Raw genomic sequence first — 18,526 nt, forward strand, 5'->3', positions numbered from 1 at the left:
AAAAAATCTATATTTTTTTGTATAAATTTGACTGCTGGACTGCTCCATGATGGGCACTTCATTTTGTTTCGTTTACCTAGCTTATTGGTTAAATCCACCCGATTGTTTTGTTACCATAGCAACTGTAGAATCACCACAACAGATTAATTACTATAGTTGTTGTGTTACCATAGCAACTGTAGGATCACCAAAACAGATTAATTACTATAGTAGTTGTTACCATAGCAACTGTAAAATCACCACAACAGATTAATTACTATAGTTGTTGTGTTACCATAGCAACTGTAGGATCACCACAACAGATTAATTACTATAGTAGTTGTTACCATAGCAACTGTAAAATCACCACAACAGATTAATTACTATAGTTGTTGTGTTACCATAGCAACTGTAGAATCACCACAACAGATCAGTTACTATAGTTGTTGTGTTACCATAGCAACTATAGAATTACCACAACAGATCAATTGCTATAGTTGTTGTGTTACCATAGCAACTGTAAAATCACCACAACAGATTAATTACTATAGTTGTTGTGTTACCATAGCAACTGTAAAATCACCACAACAGATCAGTTACTATAGTTTTTGTGTTACCATAGCAACTATAGAATTACCACAACAGATCAATTGCTATAGTTGTTGTGTTACCATAGCAACTGTAAAATCACCACAACAGATTAATTACTATAGTTGTTGTGTTACCATAGCAACTGTAGAATCACCACAACAGATCAATTGCTATAGTTGTTGTTACCATAGCAACTGTAAAATCACCACAACAGATTAATTACTATAGTTGTTGTTTTAACATAGCAACTGTAGAATCACCACAACAGATCAGTTACTATAGCTGTTGTGTTACCATAGCAACTGTAATATCACCACAACAGATCAGTTACTATAGTTGTTGTGTTACCATAGCAACTGTAGAATCACCACAACAGATTTATTACTATAGTTGTTGTGTTACCATAACAACTGTAAAATCACCACAAAAGACCAGTTACTATAGTTCCTGTTACCATAGCAACTGTAGAATCAGCACAGCAGATTAATTCAATCACTTTACTATGCTACTGTATTATAGACTACTATAGTATGGCTCAAATCACTATAGCATTTATTGTACATTAGCTATAGTATTTTCCCCCCATAATTATCAATGACATGGTGTGATCCTACAAATCTGAGCTCAATTATTCTGATGTTTTCAATGCACCAGCAAAGTGTCTTGCATTGCTTGATGTACACTCACTGGCCACCTTATTAGGTACACCTGTCCAACTGCTTGTTAACATATTTTAGTCAGCCAATCAGATGGCAGCAACTCAATGCATTTTGGCTCGTAGACATGATCAAGACGATCAGCTGCCGTTCAAAGTGAGCATCAGAAAGGGGGTTTAAGTGATTTTGAACGTGGCATGGCTGTTGCTGCCAGACGGGCTGCTCTGAGTATTTCAGAAACTGCTGATCTACTGGGATTTTCACGCACAACCATCTCTAGGGTTTACAGAGAATGGTCCGACAAAGAGGAAATATCCAGTGAGCGGCAGTTCTGTGGGGGCAAATGCCTTGTTGATGTTAGAGGAGAATGGCCAGACTGGTTCTAGAAAGGCAACAGTAACTCATAAGCACTCGTTACAACCGAGAACTGCAGAAGAGCATCTCTGAATTGTATTGTAAGAGCATTTCTCTTGTATCAGCGGTTCAGGCTGGTGGTGGTGGTGTAATGGTGTGGGGGAGATTTTCTTGGCACACTTTGGGTTCATTAGTACCAATTGAGCATGGTGTCAACGCCACAGCCTACCTGAGTATTGCTGCTGACCATGTCCATCCCTTTATGAGCACAGTGTCTCCATCTTCTGATGGCTACTTCCAGCAGGATAACGCAGCATGTCATAAAGCTCAATCATCTCAGACTGGTGTCTTGAACATGACAATGAGTTCACTGTACTCAAATGGCCTCCACAGTCACCAGAGCTCAATCCAATAGAGCAGCTTTGGGATGTGGTGGAACGGGAGATTGGCATCATGGATGTGCAGCCGACAAATCTGCAGCAACTGTGTGATGCTATCATGTCAATATGGAGCAAAATCTCTGAGGAATATTTTTAATACCTTGTCGAATCTCTGCCACGAAAGATTAAAGCAGCTCTGAAGGCAAAAAGGGGCCAACCTGGTACTAGTAAGGCGTACCTAATAAAGTGGCCGGTGAGTACAACAAAATACACCCAAAGTAACATAAATTAACCACAAACTTTGTTTAACTTGCATGAAAATGCTCCAACACACACACACACACACACACACACACACACACACACACACACACACACACACACACACACACACACACACAGTGTACTAGGTGAAAGTGCTAACTGCAGTAAATTCTTCAGTCTCTGTGCAGCTGTAACACATCAGTGAGTATTGTTTCATTGTGCACCTATATAGTACAGCAGTGGAGAATGAATGGATAGAAGAGCTGTGGAAACACATCAATATAGCATCATCTTTTTGAAACTGTACAACAATACTTAATATTTTACACTATTGTGAAGGTTGGAGTAGGATAGACAATAATGAAATACAACTCATGGTTAATTTAATAAATGATATAGACCAGTTTGAGCGATGTAAATAATAATAATGGTCCAATGAACCATTAAAACCATTTCAATGTGGTGATGTCATTGGCCCATAAACATTTCCTGCTTGTCGTCAAACTATTTCATAACTGTATCAAGAGGCAATTCAATCATAACTTAGTGTTAAAACAGCTCCCATAACATTATTTATTGATATATGCTGCTTTGGGATTCTTAGAATCCTTGGAAAATAAAAATGTGCGACAGAAAATACATTAGGACTGTTGTTATTATTTACATCCCTCAAAATACTCAATAAATAATTCTTGTTCCAGTCGCAGCTGTATCCCTTCTAGCATTAACCCTGTGGAGGCAGTGTTCAAGTCACGTGTCTCTTTTTGCGCGTTTATTTTTACAATGTATTCCTGTATTTATTATTGTTATTTACCTATAATAGTGTTCTCCACTTGTAAACAAAGTTGTTAAAACACAAACACAAGGTAGCGTGTCTCTTTTTCGCGTTTGTTTATTCTTACCTCATATGATTTTCCACTTGTAAACACCACTGTTAACACACACACACACACACACACACACAGAGAGAGAGAGAGAGAGAGAGAGAGAGAGAGAGAGAGAGAGAGCGAGCAGCGGATATTTGACCGATATATGACTATTATTAACACAGCAGCGTCACCTGCAGGTCAGACTTCTCCACACATGCGCTTCTCTGCTTGACGAACAGGCGGCGCTGTTGAGTCTCATGCTCTGCTTATTTAAAGGGCCAGTTCACCCATATATGAACATTTACTCACATTTTCTCACACTCATGAGACCTTCATGAGTGTTTCTTCTCTGTTCAACACACAAAAACAGATATTATGAGGAATATTAGAAATCACTGACTTCCATAGTAGGAACAACAAATACTATGGAGGTTACAGGTTTGCAACATTCTTTAAAGTATCTTCTTTTGTGTTCAACAGAAGAAAGAAACTCATAAAGGATTGTAGTAAGTGAAGGGCGAGTAAATAATGACAGAATTATTATTTTTTGGGTGAACTATCCCTTTAAATATGCAGTACTGTTGTTCTGACAGCTTCAAATCTATTTGGTTTATACAGTTGAAGTCAGAATTATTAGCCCCTTTTGACTTTTGTTTCTTAAATATTAGCTGATTGATGTTGAACAGATTCAGGAATTTTTCACAGTATGTCTGATAATATTTTTTCTTCTGGAGAAAGTCTTATTTGTTTTAATTCGGCTTGAATTAAAGCAGTTTTTAATTGTTTTAAAGCCATTTTAAGGTCAATATTATTAGCCAAGTTAAGCAATATTAGTGTTGGATTGTCTCCAGAACAAACCACTGTTATACAATGACTTGCCTACCCTAACTTTACCCCAATTACCCTAGTTAAGCCTTTAAATGACACTTATAGAAGTGTACAGCTGTATAGAATAAGTAAAATATCATGTGCTGTCATCAGAATCAGAAAGAGCTTTATTGCCAGGTATGTTCGCACACATGAGGAGTTTGTTTTGGGCACAGAGCTTCTACAGTGCAACAGAATTACAGAGACGGGACAAAAATACATAATAAATATATTTTAAAACTAGAAGTAAGTAGTGAATGCAGATATACAAATTGACAAGTGTATGTATTTAGATGGGAGTAAGTCACACATGTGCCTCACGACTCAAGTCATAACCTTCAAGTCTCAAGCAAGTCAAGTCAGTTTTTGTCAGACTCAAGTCAAGTCAAGTCACTGCTTATTTCAAGTCACATCAAGTCAGATTGTAGCTTGGTACAAGTCACTTTCAAGTCAATCAAATTATATATATATATGCAGTTTAAGTCAGAATTATTAGACCCCCGTATTTTTCTCCCCAATTTCTGTTTAACTGACAGCAGATTTCTTCAACACATTTCTGAACATAATAGTTTTAATAACTCATCTCTAATAGCTGATTTATTTTATCTTTGTCATGATGACAGTAAATAATATTAGACTAGATATTCTTCAAGACACTTCTATACAGCTTAAAGTGACATTTAAAGGCTTAACTGGGGTAATCTGGTTAACTAGGCAGGTTAGGGTAATTAGGCAAGTTATTGTATAACGATGGTTTGTTTTGGAGACTATCAAAAAAATATAGCTTAAGAGGGCTAATAATTTTGACCTTAAAATGTTTCTTAAAAAAATTAAAACAGCTTTTATTGTAGCCAAAATAAAACAAATAGGACTTTCTCCAGAAGAAAAAAATATTATCAGACATTTCCTTGCTCTTTCCAACAACATTTGGGAAATATAAAAAAAAAAAAAACGGGGGCGAATAATTCTGACTTCAACTGTGTATATGTATGTATATATATATATATATATATATATATATATATATATATATATATATATATATATATATATATATATATATATATATATATATATATATATATGTATATATATATATATATATATATATATGTATATATATATATATATATATATATATATATATATATATGTATGTATATATATATATATGTATATATATATATATAATATATATATATATATGATATATATATATATATATATATATATATGTATATATATATATATATATATATATATATATATATATATATGTGTGTGTGTGTGTGTGTATGTATATATATAACTGTCATTTATATATATGAGAACTGTCATTTGAAATGACTCTTTCGTCACTAGTGAATCAGATGGCTTACTGCTCAGGGGAATGTGTGTGCTTACTTCAAAGCCATAAATATATTATACTATTAATTAAACGAGACCCTAAATCACAAAACCTTAAATAATCTTATTGTGCACAGTTAATATTTTGGGGAGGGGAATTCAATTATTTAATCAAAATAATATTTTCTTCTTTTATTACAAAATATTATTGTATTAGAAGTAAAGATCATCTTCCTCAAAGACATTTTGTACATTTTAATAACTCCAATAAAAAATGTTTTGATGAGTAATATGAATTGCTAAGAATACACTCTAAAGGCCATTTTGAACCTTTAGATTCCAGATAATATATATAGCCCATTTCACACATACAGTACGTTACAGACAGATTTTGAGATTCATGGTCTGAAATGGTTTCTTGTTTTGCCTAACTTAATTCTTCTTTTTATTTAAATGAATATGGTGGAAAAAATGATGCATGCAAGTGAAAAACAAACTGCAATATAGTATTAACAGATTGTTTTAATGCAATCTTATTTTATGATTAAAGTTAACCGCTAACATGTCAAAAACTCAAATATTAAACATTAGCATACAAAAACAATACTATCAGTGCTTCCCATAGACTTGAAATACTTGTGGTGGTAGCTGGATTGAAACACACCATTTACCCACAGCACATAAATAGTTAACTATAAACAAAATATAATAAAATTTTGAATAATAATTTAATTTAAAAAAAAAAGACATCCACTCTCTCTTTCCTATTCAGGAGCCATGTGCACCCACTGACCGGTCAAATCCGCTTCTCTCCCTTTCAAGTTCAAAGCAAACATGAATGGCAGAGCATTATGTGTTAGAAAGCCTAAAGGCATCACCAGATTAATAAAATAAATCGAGTCTTTTTTAGATATTTGTCAAGCAAGTCTCAAGTCCAGTGATGCAGTGGTGCAGTAGATAGGTAGTGCTGTCGCCTCACAGCAAGAAGGTCACTGGTTCGATCTTCGGGTCAGTTGGTGTTTCTGTGTGGAGTTTGCATGTTCTCCTTGCGGTCATGTGGGTTTCCTCCGGGTGCTCCGGTTTCTCCCACAGTCCAAAGACATGCGGTACAGGTGAATTGGGTAGGCTAAATTGTCCGTAGTGTATGAGTGTGTGAATGTTTCCCAGTGATGAGTTGCTGCTGGAAGGGCATCCGCTGCGTAAAAACATGCTGGATAAGTTGGCGATTCATTCCGCTGTGGCGACCCCGGATTAATAAAGGGACTAAGCCGACAAGAAAATGAATAAATGAAGTCTCAAGTCCTAAATTTTGTGACTTAAGTCTGACCCGAGTCAAGTCATGTGACTCGAGTCCCCCATCTCTGCACCCTAAAGCAGGGGTTCTCAACTGGTTTGGCCATGGGACCCACATTTTACATAGTCATCAAGCCGCGACCCAAATTTTTAGGAACTATAATATAATTTTAGGAATTATAGTTAATTTGTATTTATTTGTTAATGTACACAAGTAGTGACCGATAAATCACCAAGACTTACAAATAAACAATACTTTATTGCTGTCATTTAACAAAATGTATGCACTTTTGTGATGCCCTCAGCTCTTGAGAGTCGTCTTAGAAAATGGTCCACAGGTTTGTCCTTGCAACTGGGATGTCTGGTTTCTAAATGTGGTTTTAGTTTAGAAGGTTTCATGCTCTCTTGTGAGAGCACCTCACTACATAGGACACACTGAGGTTTTAAGCCTTTTTTGTCAACAATATATGTAAATCCATACTTTACATATTTACATTTACATTTAGTCATTTAGCAGACGCTTTTATCCAAAGCGACTTACAAATGAGGACAGGGAAGCAATTTACACAACTATAAGAGCAACAATGAATAAGTGCTGTAGGCAAGTTTTAGGTGTGTGAAGTCTAAGAAGGAAAGTATTAGTAGTATTAGTATTTTTATTTTTTTGGGTACAGTTAGTGTGATATCCCGAGAGGCAATTGCAGATTAGGAAAGTGGAGACTAAATAGTTGAGTTTTTAGTCGTTTCTTGAAAATAGCAAGTGACTCTGCTGTTCTGATTAGGAACTGTTCTCAGTTAAGGAGTTCATTCCACCAACTGGGCAGATTGAGCGTGAGCGTTCGGGAAAGTGATTTCTTCCCCCTTTGGGATGGAACCACGAGGCGACGTTCATTCACAGAACGCAAGTTTCTGGAGGGCACATAGATCTGCAGAAGTGAGAGCAGATAAGAAGGAGCAAGGCCAGAAGTCACTTTGTAGGCAAACATCAGAGCTTTGAATTTGATGCGAGCAGCAACTGGCAGCCAGTGCAAACGGATGAGCAGCGGAGTGACATGAGCTCGTTTAGGTTTATTAAAGACCACTCGTGCTGCTGCATTCTGGAGCAGTTGAAGAGCAGTTGAACAGTTGAGCAGTTGAAGATTCAGGGTTGTACTTGCTGATCTTTGATATATTTCTAGATATAATGAAATAAAATTTCACATGTCAATCAGTACGGTTGTCGTGTGCGCATTTCAAAATAAAAGTCCAGTATGAGCTAAATATAAGCTAAAATCTAAACTTTTGTTGTTTTATTGACCACACACTCCGAGACCCACTGAAAATGTTCCTGCGACCCACTTTTGGGTCACGACCCTCCAGTTGAGAAACACTGCTCTAAAAGATATGAGGATATTCTTTCAACCCAAATCTTGCATTTGGGTAATTTTTGGGGGTTATTTTCAGAGTCTTGGGTAGGTTTAACCCAGCTCTTTGGGTCAAATCAACTCACAGCAGGGGCTGACTGGGATACCACATACTAATTTGTTTAAATGCAATGAAAATACTGTAACAAATACAGATTCCTTGCGATTTTAGATGATCAAAATGAGATTTATGCTCAAAGCAGGCCTTAGTCGGACCTTTCGAAATTAAAATAAATTTTTTACTAGCACCTTTTGTACACCTGCAAAGCTGCACGTCCCCCACCGTACTTCAGAGATGCCGTGTCAAAACAACACAACTGCTGGGTCGTCTTTCGCAGACATTTTTGGATCAAATGAACCTATTATTTAAGTAAAAATAACCAATTATTAGGTAGAATAACCTCATTTATGGGGTTAAAAATAATACCCCAATTACTTGGGTTAATTTAACCCCGGATGTGTTCTGTCCCATATTTACCCAGCAGTAGGGTTAAAAACAACCCAATTTGGGTAGTTTTTAACCTTGTGTTTTTTAGAGTGTGGTTGGTGGTTCATTCCGTGGTGGCGACCCCAAATAAATAAGGGACTACGCTGAAGGAAAATGAATAGGGATGTAACGGTATTGTAAATACCGTCATACCGCAATATTAATTTTTTTCGATATTACCGTAGTCGCATGACTCGGTAAAACTATAGGTCTTCTGAGAAAATTTGCTCAGGCGAATGAAGCGAACGGGAGGTAGCGGAAACTACAATTCCCATCAGCCCATGCTTGACCATCATCCCTTGCGGTCTGTTGTCGCTACAGATCCAGTAATGTGGAAATGGAGTGTGCTGCTAGAAGCGGGGATGAAAAAGAGCTGGAAAACTCTAAAGCGGGTGTTGTCGCCACGCACGTACTGAATAGCGGTGTTGTCGCGCGAGTTCTTATCAGCTGTGTTGTCGCGCGCGTACTGAATAGCGGTGTTGTCTCGCGAGTTCTTATCAGCTGTGTTGTCGCGCGCGTACTGAATAGTGGTGTTGTCGCGCGAGTTCTTATCAGCTGTGTTGTCGCGCGTGTACTGAATAGCGGTGTTGTCGCGCGAGTTCTTATCAGCTGTGTTGTTGGGCGCGTACTGAATAGCGGTGTTGTCGCGCGAGTTCTTATCAGCTGTGTTGTCGCGCGAGTTCTTATCAGCTGTGTTGTCGCGCGAGTTCTTATCAGCTGTGTTGTCGCGCGAGTTCTTAGCTGTGTTGTCGCGTGAGTTCTTATCAGCTGTGTTGTCGCGTGAGTTCTTATCAGCTGTGTTGTCGCGCGCGTACTGAATAGCGGTGTTGTCGCGCGAGTTCTTATCAGCTGTGTTGTCGCGCGAGTTCTTATCAGCTATGTTGTCGTGCGAGTTCTTATCAGCTGTGTTGTCGCGCGAGTTCTTATCAGCTGTGTTGTCGCGCGCGTACTGAATAGCGGTGTTGTCGCGCGAGTTCTTATCAGCTGTGTTGTCGCGCGAGTTCTTATCAGCTGTGTTGTCACGCGCGTACTGAATAGCGGTGTTGTCGCGCGAGTTCTTATCAGCTGTGTTGTTGCGCGAGTTCTTATCAGCTGTGTTGTCGCGCGAGTTCTTATCAGCTGTGTTGTCGCGCGAGTTCTTATCAGCTGTGTTGTCGCGCGAGTTCTTATCAGCTGTGTTGTCGCGCGCGTACTGAATAGCGGTGTTGTCAGCACACTGTTCAGATTGATGCAGACATGAGACCTCTATCTTACTCATGGTTTGTCCTCTCAAGTGGGGGAAAGACAATGCACAACGTCACCCACTGCTGTCAACCTGGGCTAAATCATATCTCTCTTGTCCCAGAAACCTCAGTCCCAAATGAGAGGGTTTTTTTCTGTTGCAGGGGACATTGTAAATGCCCAGAGATACCAGCTTTTACCAGATTATATTTATATGATTTTTCCTTTAAACCCATCTCTATCTAAGTGAGTGAGTGATTAAATGTTGAATGTGATGAGTTTTCAACAATACTAAATTGAAACTTTATTTTTTTACATGGTTTAATATTTTTTTGTTATTAAAATTGAAGTTCCTGTTTCAAAGCTTACAGATAGATGGCTAATTTGTATGTCATTGACACTTTTGGCACTTTTTTGGAGTATTTTCATAAGTTTTGTTTTTTCCTGTAAATGATTCAATAAATACTGTAACGTGACATTCATACCGAGGTATTACCGTACCGTGAAATTCTGATACCGTTACATCCCTAAAAATGAATGAATGAATGAACGAACTCCCTTAAACATTAGTTTTTATTAATTCAAGCAAACTGTTACAGTAAACAGTTACGTACGATACACAGTTTACAGTATCTTAAATCTTCTTTCTTGTTGCTCTTTTTTCCTTCTTGAACACAGAAACAGCGAATGCTGGAGAAATGCAGGCAAAAGTAGTAACAGCACGATACATTCAACTCTTCCACATTTACACACACCGTAAGGCTGAAAAAGAGACGCGCATACACACAAACACACACACACAAAGAGACAGACAAACAGATGCAGATGCACACACACACACACACACACACACAGGTCTCTTTCATCTTTTGTAAAAGCTATTATTTCTTTTCTTTTGCTTAAAAATTGAGAAACGCCATCAATCAGCATCGATCCACCGCAGAAGAGGGCTGATTTTTATTTGGAGACTTTTACAGTAAGATGCAGGGTTAGAATTAGAGAGGGGTTTGAGGGAGATTAGCCCCCCTGATTAACGCTTGATACCCCCTGAAAATATCTAGATGTACAGTAGGTGGGGGGGGGGGGGGCTTTTTATAGTGAAAAATAGTTTGCTCTGATCTGTATTTTAAATAATAATGTTAGTAGTTAAAATAATAGATAATATAAATATACATTTGACCACCCCTAAAATGGTTCATAACAGTGGTGGCCGAACTTAGTCCAGGAGGGCCGGTGTCCTGCAAAGTTTAGTTCCAACCCCATTCAGAAACACCTGGGCTAGCTAATCAAGCTTTCTAGAAACATCTTGCTGGTGTGTTGAGGCAAGTTGGAGCTAAAATCTGCAGGATGACGACCCTCCTGGACTGAGTTTGAACACATCTGCTTCATACCGTTGTGAAAGCATAATCATGCCAATCAGTCTATGCAGATCAGATCTAGAGCACCGATAGGCACTGTAAATACTCACAAGACTGACTGCATCTACACTGAGCCTAAACGTAAAGTCAAATCAGATGCGCATTTGACCTACAGTAACCTCTGAAAGAGCTAGTCAGAGGATACTGTAGATCAGAATACACTAAATATGCCTCAAAACACCGAAAACTTAAAGGCATTGTATTAATGAGTTAGATGTTATTTAAATAAATACATGAATTTGATTCACTGAAGCATGTTTTACCCAAACTAACATTACTGAAAAAGCTGACCCCCCTCCATCGACAATGTATAATTCGCACCCCGGTAAGATGTCAATATTTCGAATCGCATGAAAACAAGGATATGGTCGTATTTTACATAAAGGAAATAACTTTGTAAACATTCATCTTTCATACAGCTTCGTATTTTATCAATCAACTGTAGTACTAAATGTCATGAAATTAATGTAGACATCATTATTAAATTGTTGATTAATTATGTAATATTAAAAACAATTCCAAATACAGAAATAATAGCATATATATATATATATATATATATATATATATATATATATATATATATATATATATATATATATTGTTTATATCCAATTATTTCTACATTTTAAATTTTATTTTAATAATAAAAAATTGTTAATATATATAAAAAATTATGTAATATTAAAATATTTTAGAATAATAAACAAATCGAATAATTAATAATAAACAAATGGAATTAACATTAATAATAATAATAATAATATATATATATATATATATATATATATATATATATATATATATATATATATATATATATATATTTAATATATTAATATTAAATATATATTTACCTTGCCAACAATAATATTAATAATAGTAATAAATAATGATTATTTTTGTTAAAATATTTACAAAATATTATTTTTGATCAAATTTAACTTTAAAAAAGAGACATTACTAGTGTATTTATTTGAGCGTGGAATAAAATCTGACCTAAAATTGATTAATTTTATTTAATTAAAAATGCCTTTTCACCCCCCCCCCCCCCTTCAAAAAGTCCCCCATAAATAATCATTAATATTTTGTACAATATAAATTCTGACGTTAATTTCATGACATTTTACAGAATTCTGGAAACTGAATGATCAGTTTAATGTGATTAACTTCAGCCTTTATTTTACATGTGGTGGAAAATCTGACCTGAACAACAGATTCTTTTCACTTCTTCATTTCTCCTTCATAAACACACACACACACACACACACACACACACCACATCTCTGACATGGAAGAACAGTTTGATGATATGTAAAGAATAATAAACGTCCGTCACGTTCTGATCTGGAGGAAACCAGCGCCCCATTAAACACACACCAACAGATTAAAGAAACCTTCAGATGCAGAAGGTGTGTTTAGAAACATGAGAGCAAAGCATGATGGGAGTTGTGTATGTATTTGTGTGTTAGTGTATGTTTGTTTGTATGTGTGTGTGTGTGTGCGTGTGTGTGTATATGTGTGTGTGTGTGTGTGTGTGTGTGTGTGTGTGTGTGTGTTCACTCCATCCAGTCGATCTCGTCAAACTCAGACTCGTCCTCAGAGTCGCTGTACTCCACTGCGATGCGTCGAGACAGAATCGTGGCCACGTCATTTCCCACACGCTCGTGTTTCGCCTCCTGCTCGCGCTGCTCCTCCACCTTCCGAAGCTGAATCCCTGAACACACACACATTGTTTTTATTTTATTCATTTATTTTTATTTTATTTAATTATTTAATTATTTTTATTATAAATTATTTAATGTTTGTTTATTTATTCATTCATTTGACTGCTCTTCCCAGAATGCATTGCACATTAGTCATAAAACTCCTCCCACAGAAAGAAATGAACTACATCTCCCAGAATGCATTGCACATTAGTCATAAAACTCCTCCCACAGACAGAAATGAAATACATCTCCCAGAATGCATTGCACATTAGTCATAAAACTCCTCCCACAGACAGAAATGAAATACATCTCCCAGAATGCATTGCACATTAGTCATAAAACTCCTCCCACAGACAGAAATGAACTACATCTCCCAGAATGCATTGCACATTAGTCATAAAACTCCTCCCACAGACAGAAATGAACTACATCTCCCAGAATGCATTGCACATTAGTCATAAAACTCCTCCCACAGACAGAAATGAAATACATCTCCCAGAATGCATTGCACATTAGTCATAAAACTCCTACCACAGACAGAAATGAACTACATCTCCCAGAATGCATTGCACATTAGTCATACAATTCCTCCCACAGACAGAAATTAAATACATCTCCCAGAATGCATTGCACATTACTCGTAAAACTCCTCCCACAGAAGGAAATGAACTACATTTCCCAGAAGCCATTGCACATTAGTCATGCAACTCCTCCCAGAGACGGAAATTAACTACTCTTCCCATAATTTATTGCACATTAGTCGTGAAACTCCTCCCACAGAAGAAAATGAACTACATCTCCCAGCATGCATTGCACATTAGTCATGAAATTCCCCCCACAGGGAGAAATTAACTACATCTCCCAGAATGCATTGCACTTTAGACATTAAACTCTTCACAGAGAAGGAAATTAACTATTCTTCCCAGAATGCATTGCACATTAGTCATGAAACTCCTCCCACAGAAGGAACTAAACTGCATTTCCCAGAATGCATTGCACATTAGTCATGAAACTCCTTGTACAGAGAGAAATGAACTACATCTCCCAGAATGCATTGCACATAAGTCATAAAACTCCTCCCACAGACAGAAATAAACTACATCTCCCAAAATGCATTGCACATTAGTCATGAAACTCCTCCCACCTTTACGTATGGCCTCCAATAGGACGCTGCGGGCATCGCTGATTGGTGGCAAGTTGGCTGGATACCGCTTGACCTCGTGACCCGAGTGAGTGGGCGGAGACGAAACCGCTCCCGATGGAAAGGAAGGCATGGAGGGCGGGGCTGAGGACGTGCAAGGGGAGGAGCTTCTGTTTCCTGGGAGGGGCAAAGGAGGAGGAGGAGGAGGAGGCGGTAAAACCATTCCATCTGTGGGCAGAGCCTTGGCTGGAGATGAGTGAAGGGGTGGAGCCACTGGAGGGGGGGCAGGGTGTAGGACGCCTGGGGCGATCTGAAGCGGGGCGGGGGGAGGAGGGATGGCCGGGGGCTGCTGGGAAGGTAAGGGAGGAATCGGAGGCGGGGCTGAACCTCGCATCCTTGAACCTGATACGCTGGCTGGCAAGGGAGGGGGAGGAGGGGGTAAGGGGGGCGGGGCTGGGGGCGGGGCATTGGGGTTGAGGAAGACAGGTGTGCGAGCAGGAGACTGATTAACGCTGTCGGAGAAACCTGAGCTGGAGCTGAAAGACAAAGAGACAGACACTAACAGGAAAGTTCTGGCATCATTTACGTGTTAAAAAGTGATCTGGTGTGTGTGTGGGAGTGTGTGTGTGTGTGTGCGCGCACCTGATGACGGAGGCTGGTTTGAGGTCAGGCTGGTGTGAGGGTGGGGGTGGTGGTGGTTCGTGCGGTCGGCCGTAGTTTCTCTCTCCACTGCGGTTCAGCAGTTCGTTCATCTGAGAGTACGGCAGCGCGGCCAGAGAGAACGGCCCGTCCAGATGATCAATGTACATTTGCCTGCAGACCACAGAAAGCACACACATGAGCAGAACTCATAAAGATGTTCAGATACAGGCCGTCCTGTGATATGAACACACACTATCGTGCACAAGCTGTTCATTCTATACACACAGCCGCTCTTTTGACAGCCCAATTTTCCTTATTCTTTAAAGAGCCCATATTATACATGAAATAGGGTCATATCTTGGTTGTAAGGGTCTCCAACAACAGTCTAATATGCATGCAAGGTCAAAAAACACTTTCATGGTCTTATAATCTGCATTTATTTTTACCTAATTATCCCAGCGACTCCTGTATGAATCGTCCAGTGATTCATTTGTTCCCAAACCCCTCCTTAGCGCGAAGCTAATCTGCGCTGATTGGACCGATGACAGTCTGTTGCGATTGGTCGACTGCCTTCAGTCAGAGAGTGAAATGCCCAACAGCTAATCAGCAATATAAAAGGAATCACAGTTCATACACGCTCGATAGTGTAGGCGTGGAGTTTAGCTGCCAGTGGGTCAATGTAAATACAGACAATGGACTTGAAAATACAGACGACTGACTATTTTATTGAGCAAAAACTCCAAAAACTGTCAAGGAGATCTCATAGCTTGTCTCACTCTGCTCTTTTCACAGACACAGACACACACACACACACACACACACACACACACACACACATATACACATTGCCCTCGTCCTTGCGCGTGCGCGCGCACACACACACACAAAAACACACACACACACACATACACACCTCCGGACGACAACGCGCGCGCGCGCGCACACACACACACACACACACAAACACACACACATACCTCTGGACGACAGCGCACGCGCACACACACACAATACTCCATCCACGGAGCTCCATAAACAAAGCAGCACGCGTCGCGTTTTTAACTTGACTTTGCACGCGATAAGAGAATATAGCCAGTTAACCTGATACAGTACACGCGGTTACAAGTAACAAATCACAACTAAATACATTTGCAAGCTAGAGTCAGCGAGGCAACTTTAATCTCACGTACTTACACTTGAGAAATGGAGAAAGAAACTCATCCTGACGTCCATCAGTAAGTTACTCTTTACTGATCCTTCCTTTAACAAACACAGATGAAGTATTCTTTGTAGCATGTTGTTTCCAGTAGTTTCCAACTGCTTGGCTATAATGCTGATGTTTCATCTTTGGGTAGAGACTCGATATATCCATCTGCAGTGTGACTTCAATTGACCGGCATGTTTGTGTGCGTGTGTGTGTGTGTGTGTGTGTGTGTGTGTCTGGGTTTCTGTGTCAGAGGGCGGGGCCGCAGGTTTGAAATCTCCCGGGTTTGCGCGTGCACGTGAATAACTTGGTTATACCCATAATATGGGCTCTTTAACACTGGAATGTTATATTGTAGAACAAGGCTATTCAATTAGTTTGTCATGGGGGCCGGTTCATGAAAAGCATCCCAAACTTTACAGGTTAGAAATTATGTAAGTCACGCAATACCCAATTGAATCGCTTCCAGATGAAGGAAAGGTTTACAGGCTACTATCGGGCTCACCTGATTCCAAACATTTAATTTCAGGTTTTGTATGTGTTTTTTCTCGAGAACTGAGCTACTCTACTATTCATTTGAAGAATGCTTGGGAAGAGGAATCGGGTATACAGATTGACTCTGATACATGGGAGGAAAGCCTCAGTAGAATTCAATCTTGTTCTATTAATTCCAGACATCAGTTTATTCAATTTAAAGTAATGCAAAGAATGCGCTACTCAAAATCTAAATTACACAGAATTTTTCCCACCATTTCCCCTACATGTGACCGGTGTAAGTCTGAAGGCTTCCTGACCCACCTCAATTTGGACCAAGTGTGCCGCAAGCCTGCGTTTGAGTGAGGGTCTCTGCCGTTAGATCGCCCCCTGGGGGCTGGCTGCAGTACAAGTCATAAAGCCCGCCTCCTCCGTGTTAATGAAGGAGACTTGAGCCCAAATAAAAAAATTTATTACACTTGCAATAAAATGTCCTGAAAGATGGTTCTGGTGGATTAAGGCACTGGTTATTGTGCTGAAATAGGTGCAGATCTTCATTTTTGTAAACAGTTTGTTTTTAGCAGTAATTTAATGCTGGGCGTGTCATCGTGATTGACAGCTGTGATTGACAGTTTCTCAAAGCGCGGCGTCTGAGCTTCGGCAGGAGACTGAAGTGTTATTATTCGATTTCTGTGTTATTTTACCATGACAAAATGAGTTCAGCAGTAAACTATAGTTTCTGACATACATGATCCTGGTGGAACACTGTTTATTCGCTAAGTTCAGGGCTTTTTTCGAGCTTTATTAGTTTGCTGATACACGCCTAACCACCCAGATAGCAAAACACAGTTCCGGCTAGATTCTCGCCTGCCGGAGACTTATCTCTTAGAGCTCAGACTGACTAATGTTACCTCTGCTGGACCTACTCCGGATGCCTGGACTCACTACCCAATTCCAGCCCGAGTCAATCGAGCCAGATGCGGCGGCCGAGCGAGCCGGCGCTGCCGCATGCGAGCCGGAATCAGCCCGCGACGCCGCGAGTAGGTTATGCGCTGCGGTCCGGAGCTGGCGCGATTGAATATATAAAACCCTCATATTTGTTAACGTTATTACATCCATTTGTGTTGATATGACAGCAAACGCATGCTGAGAAGTTCGGGGGGCGTGGTTGATTTTACATAAAGCGTTTGGTTGGAAGCTCGACTCCGCTCATTTTCGCGGCTCCTCCTCTGTCTCCATCAGACAGTCCTTCTGCGCATGTCAAGGCTCCAATTTCAGCAGTCTTTTGCGACAGTTTGTGCCCGTCAAGCAGGCGTTTTGCCCTCAAAGCGTTCAATGGGAAAAAGGGCTGTCGCGTCGTCCATATTTTTTACAGTCATTGATTTGGACGTGCCCAAAACTTTATAATTTCTGGTGTGACATATTTAAAAGGTTTTCTGATATGTATGGTTTTACCTTGACACCCGAGCCAGAAATTGCTATATTTGGGTACTCTAGATCTTTGCTGGATCATAATGTGTATATACAAAACACCATCATTTATGGAACGATTATTGATAAGAGTGTCATCCTAAAACTGTGCAAATCAAATTCTGCTCCTCAATTTAAGACATGATTTACTTATCTCACTCAAATATTGCACATAGAAAGAGTCCGTTATGGAGTTATTGATAATCTTGCTAAGTTTTATAGTATATGGCAACCATTTCTTGATCACCTGGACCAAAATCATGCGGATTCTGAACAGCGGTGTAATGCTTACAGTTTTTCTCAGTGGCTTTGGTGCATTTCTCTCAACACTATTTACATTTGCTCAACAGGTCTTGCATTTCTCAAAACAATTAGTCATTTGTGCACATCCTAGTAGCAGTTTCTCATTCCTTTCAGCAAATTACAAATGCCTGTGGACATGCATCAACTGCTCTCATTCAACTCTCTGCTGTTTATAACATCATCATTTGCTTAAGTCATGTCAGTCAAAATGAACTAAACTTGTAAATGCTGAATAGTCATCCCATATAAAACTAACAGTCCTCATTTCAGTACACGAGTCATTACATACAAAAAATGTTGAACTAGTTGTCAAAATCTTGCAAGCTAATTTTATTAAAAAAATGTTTAAATCTTTATTTTACTGAATATGTCTTCTAAATTGAACAGTTTCATGAATGATTTACAGACCTGTGTATGTATGTTGTAGGTTCAGTTCCAATATGTACTGTAATAG

The 18,526-nt window shown here is 39.0% G+C and overlaps 1 protein-coding gene across 2 annotated transcripts in view; it reads right to left on the bottom strand.

The window, feature by feature from the left end:
* Positions 1-10,266: 10,266 nt before the first annotated feature.
* Positions 10,267-18,526, bottom strand: part of wasf1 (WASP family member 1) — a 79,022-nt gene continuing 70,762 nt past the window's right edge. Inside the window, exons 8-10 of one of the 2 annotated variants that reach the window (XM_073933798.1) lie at positions 14,622-14,792; positions 14,434-14,515; positions 10,267-10,799 (exon numbers count right to left, since the gene is read on the bottom strand). In XM_073933798.1, the coding sequence (XP_073789899.1) occupies positions 10,707-10,799; positions 14,434-14,515; positions 14,622-14,792 (346 nt within the window). In that variant the 3' untranslated portion in view covers positions 10,267-10,706. Of the gene's footprint in view, positions 10,800-12,287; positions 12,847-13,982; positions 14,516-14,621; positions 14,793-18,526 lie in introns of those variants that run through there. The other variant, XM_073933797.1, reaches the window with a different exon arrangement.

This window comes from Danio rerio, chromosome 20 (genome assembly GCF_049306965.1).
Source record: "Danio rerio strain Tuebingen ecotype United States chromosome 20, GRCz12tu, whole genome shotgun sequence".
In the NCBI taxonomy this organism is placed as follows: domain Eukaryota; kingdom Metazoa; phylum Chordata; class Actinopteri; order Cypriniformes; family Danionidae; genus Danio; species Danio rerio.